Genomic DNA, 11,302 nt, shown 5'->3' with positions numbered 1-11,302 from the left:
ATAGACAGCACACACACATATATAGTGTTCATTTTGAAATATTACTAATAATATCAAGGTTGCACTAAAAGTCAGTACAGATTAGGCATAAAGACACATGAACCACGAGCTATAGCCTAGTCCAGCGCTAGCTAGCTGTGCACTACTGTAGCATGTGTGCTAGTCCAGCGCTAGCTAGCTGTGCACTACTGTAGCATGTGTGCTAGTCCAGCGCTAGCTAGCTGTGCACTACTGTAGCATTTGTGCTAGTCCAGCGCTAGCTAGCTGTGCACTACTGTAGCATGTGTGCTAGTCTACGGCTAGGGTTTACTGGAAGCTAAGTGTGTATTCTAGTCTGTTCCTTACCCACTCGTCTCCCGCTTTATATCTCTGAGTGCGGAGGGATGCAGTGAACAAACATTACTGACGCGTGACTGGCTGTTAGAGAGGAGTGTGTGATGATGGCCGGCTGACGCTCAGGTAGATGTCACTCACCTTTGCCCCGCAGGTGACGAACGGAGCTTGTATGTTATTATTTTCTCCCCTCTTGCCTGGCGTCATCCCGATCACCTGCAGAAGAGAGCGCTCGTGAGGGAAGGTAACAGAGCATTCATTTACATACATCTGCGAACTAATAGCGAAGACGCTTGATGTGAAACCGCAGTGTGTGTGTTATGTACCAAACCTGCAGTTCATCAGGTAATCCCGTCCCCACCCACTATAGAGCTGGTAAGTCCCGCCCCTCCGTAAAACCCCGCTGGACCTCAAAGTTGAAAAACCGTCAATGCAAGTGAATGGGAGAAAATAATTATTTTCTGATCCCGTTTGAATTGTGCCATGAATGTGAACATATGTTGTCTGTGAATTTTTTATATAATCTTTCATGTTACAAGTTTGACAGTATATGGTATGATTCGTCGGCTCAACGATTTTGTCCTCTCCCTGAAAGAAGGCGGTGAAGTGCACCAAAGACAGCCATGTCTAGCGGGATCCGTGAGCTAGAGCCGTGAGCTAGTGGTGTTGACGTTTCAAACGCGTCAAAAGCAGCGAAGAGTTGTAGTCCACAAAGTGCTCTCACACAAAGTCTACCCGTATCAAACTTCTACCCGCTAAATTGTAGCATTCTTCACACGAAAGATTATATAAAAAATTCACAGACAACATATGTTCACATTCATGGCACAATTCGAACGGGACCAGAAAATAATTATTTTCTCCCATTCACTTGCATTGACGCTTTTTCAACTTTGAGGTCCAGCGGGGTTAGCGGAGGGGGCGGGACTTACCAGCACTATACCGTAAATTGCGCGTATTGAAACGCACACTTGAATGGGCCTCCTCGTCTCTTTGCGATATTCCCACTGCTGATGCTATGACTGTTTGAAATTATCCTGATGCTAATAATTGACCTATGGCTAAGCCACGCCCCCAAACGCGATAAGCCAATCACAGTGCGCATAGCTAAAGCCTGTTTGTGGGACTAAAGCCCCTCTGCGTCTCCGCGAACCCCTCTCCGACCCCTCCGCCGTAGCTCGACGTGCACCTCCAAAAAGCTGTAGCTACGCGTCGAGGCGACGCAGACCGCAAGGGCTGTGATTGGTCAGATTATACATCATTTCCGGAGTGTAGCTTTTCCGGTTTCCCCCTCCCGCTATACCGCCATTTTTAAAGTGACCACTGCACTGTTTGTTTCAACCAGGGGGGCAGTGTTTTCCGAAAGACACTGAAGCTTCCCCGGGCGCCGCCATTGGCTAGCGGACCCCCACCTGCTGTTAGCACTCCATTGACTCCCATTCATTTTGGCGTCACTTTGACAGCGAATAACTTTACATCTGAGGCGTTTAAAGACTCCATTTGTCCATTGTTTATTTCTAAAGAAACACGAAAATGTATAAAAGGCTCCATTACCTTGTATCTTATGTTATGGCCCCGTAGAAGCAGTTTTTGTAAAAATATGCTAACGATTGCGTCATAACCGCACGACTCTCTGTCGCACAGTCGAGAAATTACCGTATAGACCGGCGGAGAAGCTCACGGGCAATCAGGGGGACGTGGAGCATAAAGTCTGATAAAGTCGAGGGAGAAGCCCACAGAGAGTGATAAAGTTGCTCCCGCTGCTAGCTCATGGACAGCTAATGCTCACGCTCTCCGTCTCTGAGAGATTTAGAAGGGAATGATTTAGATTTCTCTCGGCACAGCAACAAGAAGACTGACAGCTGTCAGACAGGCTCACGTCACCAATCTCAGTTTGAGTCTGCGCAGTTCGCCTGGCGATCAGGAAGTGATGCTTCTAATTGACTTAATTTTTCTCCGTTGAAACCTATGGGGTCGCTGTGTCCAGTTTATATACCGTCTATGGTTTCAACGACGTCTTCTTTTTCTTCTACGATTAAACATTTGCAATAAAATCATTTGTTGTTCAACGTCGATTAGCTCCAGCAACACTCTCTCTCTTTCGCTCGCCATTGTCGGAAAAGAAAAAGCGGATTCGGCGCACGGAACCAAAACAAACTAGCAAAGAGATTCGTGAACCACCCCCCCCCCCCCCTCCCCCTAGCGTTATGGCGGTGAAATGCAAGGCGATGCAACGCAACCCGACGCAGAACCATAAAACGGCCATGACGGCGTAGGAGTGACGTGGAGTTGACGCAGAAGCATAATGAGGCCTTGAGGCAAGGGTGTCGAGTTACATTCAAGCTATTTGAAAGGATTAGTTCACTTTAAAAATTTCCTCACCCCGATGTCATCCAAGATGTCCATGTCTTTCTTTCTTCAGTCGAAAAGAAATGAAGGTTTTTGCGTATTACGTGACGTCACGAACGCGCATCACAGAACAGAGCAAGGCGAGCGCTTGTGCTTATAAAACTTAAACTTTTGTATTTATTTGTGAAATGACGATTGTTTCGCTAGATAAGACCCGTATTCATCGTCTGGTGTCGTTTAAAGCCCGTTGAAGCGGCGCTGACACTGTCATCTGGACCTTGACCCGTTTGGGGCCCATTGACGTCCATTATATGGAGAAATGTGTTCATCAAAAACCTTCATTTCTTTTCCACTGAAGAAAGAAAGACATGGACATCTTGGAGGACATCGGGGTGAGGAAACTATCAGCAAAAGTTTTTTTTGAAGTGAACTAATCCTTTAAGCCATGAAGAATTTTCTTCAAGGAAAAAACGTTTAAATATCTTATTTATCTTACATGCATTAACTTCTATTCTCATGCATTTATAAAACAGCCTCGCATTCAAACTGGAAAAGTCCAAAGCAGCACGAAAGGAGAAATGCATGTTTTGAACATCCAGCACATTAATCTGGAATCATCTGTAGTGTGACGTGCAGCCGGTACAGGGACCTGTGCTGTGATTGGCCAGTTACCCGGTTGAGTTTGATGAGCACGCAGGGCTTGCCGTCCTGGTATCCGTACGTGCGGTCGGTGAGTCCGGAGCAATCCTCCAGGATGGTGCGGTTGAACTGGCAGGAGCGCTTGGGGTTGTTGCGCACCTCTCCGCTGTCCTCCTGGATGAAGTATTTATCCTGGGGGCAGTCGTCGTTGTTCATCGCCTGCTGAGAGTTATTATAGGCTGCGGGAAAACAGGCCAAGACACAGACGAGAGGTCAAGCTTCCTTTACTGATGTTGCTCATTAGCGTTAACTAAAAGATTTGAATATGAGATTATAGAAAAACTTCAACTAAACCACCATTAGAACTGGAATAAACTAAAGTTGACCTGGAAATAAATGAAAATTAAAACTGAAATAAAACATTTAATTAAGCATAAATAGAAATATTTGAAAAGAACGAACACCGAAAACTAATGAAAGTGACAAAAGCACATAACATAATGATGACTAAAATTTAAACAAAATGGAAAATATAAAAATAACAGCTAATTAAAAATATTAATATAAACTATAATAGTATATAAATAATGTAGCAGGCTTATTAATAACTAAGACTATTAAAAAAAAGTTTTTGCCAATTTAAAAAAAGCTAAAATAAAATTTTAATATTAGATGAAAATTTAAAAATTATCAATTTTGCCTTAAAAAAGGCATAATATAATGAAAACCTATAATTAAAGTTTTTACATGTTGCCTTGACAATAAACTAAAATAAGTTTTAGCAGAAGCACTAAAATTACTAACTGGAAATCAGTAAAAAATAATAATAATAATAATAAATTACACCTAAATATTAATATTTAAAAATAACAAAAACTAATAAAAAATGACCAAAGCACATTAAAAAAAAATCATAAAATAATTAAAATACTCAAATAAAAATTCTAAAGAAAAATTTAAATATAAAAATAAAAGCTAATTCAAAATATTAATAAAACATAATAGTATATAAATAAAACTGCCCTGTAGAAACACACTATTATGATACTTGTATAGCGATTTTTGTCCTTGTGTGAATTTTTATTACCAGTTCATGCATTAATCAAACCCATGACCTTGTTCTAAAACATACACATATATCTGAGATTGTGGGTCAGTTTACTTCATTGCATACCTTTTTTTTTTTTTTTTTATCTCTCTATTTACTTACGTGCAAGGAAGTTCTCCAGGGCCTGGACGTACGTGTCCCAGCTCTCTGTTTGATCAATACTATAAGTGATTTCTAGAGCTTCTCCTTTTGGCCGAATCATCATGCCTAGAAACACACACACACAGTTGCATGATAGTGTGTGTGAAGGTGATGGCATCTGTTTGTGCATGTGATTATAGTGTATATGTACCTGGTGTAGCCAGACGGTCCTGCCAGGTGGGCTTATAATCGTCCAGCGTCAGCAGCATCACATACATGGTGAGGCAGAACATGCCGGCCAGAAACGTGTAGAAGACCAGATAGAACAACAGAATCAGACCTGCAGGACACAGAACAACATCGCTTTATTATTTCAGCATCTGAAGATCGTAGTATACTAATGTCAATGTACTAGTAGTATACTTGTAATTTCAAAACTGTGTGGGACTAAATTGGCCCACTTTTTAGTATAAAATAAACTTTGAAGTATACTTAATCTAGTATGCATACTAATATCAATGTACTAGAATACTTGTAAGTGTGCAATTTCAATACTATGTGGGACTAAATTGGCCCACTTTTTAGTATAAAATATACTTTTAAGTATACTTAATCTAGTATGCATACTAATAACAATGTACTAGTATACTTGTAAGTGTACTATTTCAATACTGTGTGGGACTAAATTGGCCCACTTTTTAAGTGTATAAAATATACTTTTAAGTATACATAATGTAGTATGCATACTAATATCAATGTACTAGTATACTTGTAAGTGTACAATTTCAATACTGCTTGGGACTAAATTGGCCCACTTTTTAGTATAAAATATACTTTTAAGTATACTTAATGTAGTATGCATACTAATATCAATGTAGTATTAGTATACTTGTAAGTGTACAATTTCAATATTGTGTGGGACTAAATTGGCCCACTTTTTAGTATAAAATATACTTTTAAGTATACTTAATGTAGTATGCATACTAATATCAATGTACTAGTATACTTGTAAGTGTACTATTTCAATACTGTGTGGGACTAAATTGGCCCACTTTTTAGTGTATAAAATATAATATTAAGTAAACTTAATCTAGTATGCATACTAATATCAATGTAGTATTAGTATACTTGTAAGTGTACTATTTCAATACTTCTTGGGACTGAATTGGCCCACTTTTTAGTATAAAATATACTTTTACGTATACTTAATGTAGTATGCATACTGATATCAATGTAATAGTATACTTGTAAGTGTATTATTTCAATACTGTGTGGGACTAAATTGGCCCTACTTTTTAGAGTGTAAAATATACTTTTAAATATACTTTATGTAGTAGGCTTACTAGTATACTTGTAAGTGTACAATTTCAATACTTCTTTTGATTAAATTGGACCACTTTTTAGTGAATAAAACATTCTTTTTTCTTTTCTTTTTTTACTTTTCTTTTATTTCATTTTATCAAGTGCAGTCATACATTATGTCACAGATTCACTTTTTGATGGTACAGTGTCGATGGTACAGTAAGGTGTCAAGGGCAAGTCTACAAACAGAATAGCAGTCCATAGATATCTTCCATCCTAACAATAATACATGCAAGGTAAGATCCTTATCTCTGCAATACCACATATACATTTGGTAAATAATACAGTATTTTTACAATGCAAATGACAATTGCCTTAAGATAAATAAATAAATAAATAATATAATAATAAAAGTAAGAAAAATACATAATATTAAAGAAAAGAAAATGAGAACACACAACATAAAAGTGTCTGCATATCAGTCATATCAAGTGGAAATGTAGGGCAATGGATGACTAAGTATTATTTAGGAATACATCTGCTTTCAGTTGTAATAATGCTGTTATATGCTCCATGTTATAAACGTCTTGGATTCTTTCCCTCCATCCAAATTCCTTCCAGTTTGGACTACTGGTTACCCTGTGTCCTTGACTGCATGAAGTCTCCCACTGCTTATCTGTAATTATTGTGTTCATTTCTAGATCCCATTTTTATTTAATATCAAATCATTTTCTTTAAATTCTTCCTGCAATATCTTGTAAATATGTGATATGAACTTTGTCTTCACTCTTCCTTCTGTTATTGATATAAAGAAGTGCTCTATTTTTGTTGGTTTTGTTTGCCTTTCTCATTCTTGATGATTTTGCAGGTAATGTCTAATTTGTAAGTACCTAAAGAAATCTTGGTTTGGTAAATCATATTTCTCTTGGAGCTGGTCAAATGATTTCAGGACTGCTCCGTCAAACAGCTGGTCCAAAACCACTAGACCCCTTTCTGTCCATTTCAGGAATCCCTTGTCCAGCCTAGCTGGGAAGAACTCACAATTGTTTGCTATCCTTATAGCTCTGGAGATAGTCATGGGGAGTTGTAGTTTTTTCCTCACAATTGACCATATTCTTAAGGAGTTTTTACTCCATACATTAGCGATCTTCTTTCCCCCCCATATGTCTTGGTTTAGGAATGGGATTGAATCTAATGGCAAATTTGGGCATTCACTCTGCTCCATTCCAACCCATATAGTGTCATTGTCTTGGGACATCCAAGCAACCATTGATCTAAGTTGGGCTGCCCAATAATATGTTTTCAGGCTACTCAAGTCCAGGCCTCCATTTTCCTTTGGGCAAAGTAGTCTTTTAAATTTAAGTCTGGGTTGCTTGCCTTGCCAAATAAACTTGGACAGCCATTTATCCAATGTAGTAAAGGTGGACGCAGGAACATAGATAGGTAGTGATTGGAAGAGAAAGAGCAAACTTGGTAAAATGTTCATTCTTATAGTTTCTATTCTTCCTATCAGGGAGAGTGGCAGAATTTCCCATCTTGTAAGGTCCGCTTTTATGTGGCCGTAATTTCCCGTAGTTGGCTTTAAACAGTTTTGATAAGTCTGTCCTTATAATAATTCCCCAATATCTAAATCCTTGGGACCAATGGAAATCAAGCCTTTCTGATAATTGGATTGGCCAATGTCCAACTGACATCATTGCCTCAGACTTTGATTGGTTAATTTGATACCCAGAGAGTTCTCCATATTTCTTTAAGGGGTCTAGCAGTGCAGGGACAGAAAGGACTGGATCCCTTATATAGGTCAGGATATCATCTGCATAAAGAGATACCTTGTGTTCCTCATTCCCCTTGTCTTTTATTTCCTCATTCTGTCTTATAGATGCTGCCAAGGGTCCCCAAGACAGTCCCCTTGCCTCACCCCCTTCTGTAGGTCGAAGAACTCAGAACAGCATCCGTTTACTCCGACACGAGATCTTGGACTTCTGTAAATAACTCTGACCCAATTTACACATTTTGGGTGGAATCCCATTACTGATAGCGTTTTGTACAGAAAGTCCCAATTTACAGTGTCAAATGCTTTCTGTGCATCAAAGCTTATTAACATTGTCTCTTTTAGCACAAGTAATGATGTTTATGGTTCTTCTTATATTATTAGCACCCTGTCTATTAGGGATAAATCCTGTTTGATCTGACTTAATCAGAGTAGTAGGAAGCCCATTGACTCCTGGAGATTTATTGCTTTTTAATCTTTCTATAGCATCTCTTATTTCTGTTTCTGTAATTGGTGTTATCATCTGTTTTGATGGTTCTTCTAATAATGTGGATCAATTAAAACTAACTTTAGCTGGACAATAACTTTAATCTAGAGCTGCTGTAAAGCCAAAACAATCTGTTGTTACTTTAATTTCCTATTGTCACTGTAAAGCTGCTTTGAAAATTGTTAAAAGCACTATATAAATGAAGGTGACTTGACTTGACTCTCTGGTCCCGTCCAGTTTCCCTCTCCCACCTCCTCTCCAGACTTTTGCCCAGAATGGTTTGTTTTTTGCCAGTCACTCAGTTCACCCTTATTCCCTTCTCCTGCCCTCGGCCATGCCTGCAACCCAGTCCTCGCTGTCTCCCATCAGCCCCTCAGTTCCTCATCCGACTCCTCTCAGTGGCATGACTACACCTGGGGTCCGCTGTGACCCAGCTGGGCGTGGAGATCCCGTGGCTCCGGCTCCAACCTCAAATCCAATCCTGCCACCTCGGCCCATCGCCCTGACTCCTCTGCCTTCGCTCCTTACTCCCTCGACTCCAACAGCGACCATTGAGCTTTCAGCTCCAATAGACCATCGGCAGCACATCATCACTAACCTTGGGGTCATTCCCTGCTCTCCGACCCCCACTATGGCTCTATTTGGCTCCACCTTCCCTCAAGCTACGCCTCAGCCCTCATTCATTCCAGCTTCACCTCATCTCCACTGGACCCTCGGACCATTGGCTCCGCCTGGGTCAGCACATCGCAATGGACTTGCGGGCCATTCCCTGCTCTCCAGCACTCCACCCCTATGAGTCCATTTGGCTCCACCTTCCCTCAAGCTACGTCTCAGCCCTCAGTCATTGCAGCTTCACCTCAGCTCCACTGGACCCTCGGACCATTGGCTCCGCCTGGGTCAGCACATCGCCATGGACTTGAGGGCCATTCCCTGCTCTCCAGCAATCCACCCCTATGAGTTCATTTGGCTCCACCTTCCCTCACGCTACGCCTCAGCCCTCAGTCCTTCCAGCTTCACCTCAGCTCCACTGGACCCTCGGACCATTGGCTCCACCTGGGTCAGCACATCATCAGCACATCGCCATGGACTTGCGGGCCATTCCCTGCTCTCCAGCACTCCACCCCTATGAGATCATTTGGCTCCACCTTCCCTCAAGCTACGCCTCAGCCCTCATTCATTCCAGCTTCACCTCATCTCCACTGGACCCTCGGACCATTGGCTCCACCTGGGTCAGACATCATCAGCACATCGCCATGGACTTGCGGGCCATTCCCTGCTCTCCAGCACTCCACCCCTATGAGATCATTTGGCTCCACCTTCCCTCAAGCTACGCCTCAGCCCTCATTCATTCCAGCTTCACCTCATCTCCACTGGACCCTCGGACCATTGGCTCCACCTGGGTCAGACATCGTCAGCACATCGCCATGGACTTGCGGGCCATTCCCTGCTCTCCAGCAGTCCACCCCTATGCATCCATTTGGCTCCACCTTCCCTCAAGCTACGCCTCAGCCCTCATTCATTCCAGCTTCACCTCATCTCCACTGGACCCTCGGACCATTGGCTCCGCCTGGGTCAGCACATCGCCATGGACTTGCGGGCCATTCCCTGCTCTCCAGCACTCCACCCCTATGAATCCATTTGGCTCCACCTTCCCTCAAGCTACGCCTCAGTTATTCCAGCTCCACCTCAGCCTTCCGGTACCCTGTTTCCATCTTGGGGGGTTGTCGCTGGGGCTCCGTTGCAAACTCGGGGACAGTTAGCGTCACTCTGCTCCTTCGGCTCTCTGTCTGTGCCACGGGTTCCACCTCCATCGGCTCCGTCACCTCCGCTTGGACTTGGACATATTCACCATGTTTGGACTCCGTTTGCACAATTTCCCTCCACTAAATGTTACCATTGTTACTCTTTGATTTATCATCACTGTCAGCTGTGTATTCGTTAATCACCTCGTTTAAGTCCTGTGTTTTCAGTTCACCTTTGTCCAGTCTCGTTTACGTATGGTTGTGTTTGACTGCTTGTCTTCATGTGGATTACCTTGTGAATATTATTAAAAACTAGGTGAACCTTTCATCTTCGTCTTCATGCCTTTATATGCAGCACAACAGAGACAGAAGTACAAGTACAGGTCAAATATACTTAAACTTTTCTGTCAGTATAAGTCAAGTACACTTGAGTGTACATTTTATGAGAGAATTTCCAAAAAGTACATAAAAAGTAACGGTTTGTGACTGAACTAGATATTTATTTTACAGAAAGTTTAAAAGTTTTGACTATGACGATACTTAAAAGTTAAGATAATAAAAGTCTCTAAAAGTTTCTTTTTTGTAAAGATTTTTATTGTGAATATACATACAGGTGCAAAATATGCAAATGCACTAGAAGTATCAGCATCATTAATTTTTTCTTCATAACAAATAACATGTTCTTCAGTTATAAAAATTACTATACAGTTCAAGAGACCAATAGCTTCATTATTCAGCTCGATTCAGTCACATTGTGCTCTTATCAGTGCAGTTAAATTGATAATAATAATTACAGAATATATGTATATGTAGTCAGTTCCCTTCATGTTCACACGGGTGTGCAGCAGAGAAACCACAGGCGTGAAGACCAACATCCTCCAACAGACACAATACTGACGGTCTTGACCAATCAGAGTCGAGTATTTCAGAGAGCCGTGTGATACTTCAGATGAATGTGATAATGTCGGCAGTGTATGTGACCTAGATTCCCCTCTATTCACTCCATCTTCATGTCATCTGCGTGTTTCTCATTCGTCCATCACTGAGCAAATGTCAGGACAGACTGCGAGTGAGTAAATCCTCTTACAGTAAAACCACAGTGTTATCTATCTCTCTCTATCTCTCTCTCTCTCTCTCTCTCTATCTCTCTCTCTCTCTCTAACTATTCTACTCATTCTGTTATCTGCTTTCTCTCTCTCTCTCTCTCTCTCTCTCTGTCTTTTTGTCTCTTTCATTTTTATAGCATTTATTTTCTGTCCATTTTAAGTCTTTGTCTTATATGTCGCCCCATCAGTGTCTCTCGCTCTCTCTGAGTGGGGGGATGGGAGTCAGATTAGTGTCTTCTTCTCTCATTGGCTGCTCTGCCACTGATGTCATCAGTGCTCTTGGCCAATCAGAAGCCTCAACACATATGAAAGCTGGCCAGTGAACTCATCTGACATAATTTGACACACACACACACACACACACACACGCACACCGGTTTATAT

At 41.4% G+C, this 11,302-nt stretch overlaps 1 protein-coding gene across 1 annotated transcript in view; it reads right to left on the bottom strand.

Annotated features, from left to right (window-relative positions):
• Window positions 1-202: 202 nt before the first annotated feature.
• The window catches only part of atp1b2a (ATPase Na+/K+ transporting subunit beta 2a), a 12,810-nt gene continuing 1,710 nt past the window's right edge, over window positions 203-11,302 (bottom strand). The window contains exons 2-6 of the mRNA XM_079588654.1: window positions 4,722-4,850; window positions 4,532-4,636; window positions 3,355-3,560; window positions 475-549; window positions 203-369 (exon numbers count right to left, since the gene is read on the bottom strand). Coding sequence (XP_079444780.1) covers window positions 307-369; window positions 475-549; window positions 3,355-3,560; window positions 4,532-4,636; window positions 4,722-4,850 — 578 coding nt within the window. The 3' untranslated portion in view covers window positions 203-306. The remainder of the gene's footprint in view (window positions 370-474; window positions 550-3,354; window positions 3,561-4,531; window positions 4,637-4,721; window positions 4,851-11,302) is intronic.

This window comes from Phoxinus phoxinus, assembly GCF_949152265.1.
Source record: "Phoxinus phoxinus genome assembly, chromosome: 18".
Taxonomy (NCBI): domain Eukaryota; kingdom Metazoa; phylum Chordata; class Actinopteri; order Cypriniformes; family Leuciscidae; genus Phoxinus; species Phoxinus phoxinus.
This window is presented reverse-complemented; position numbering and strand designations above follow the sequence as displayed.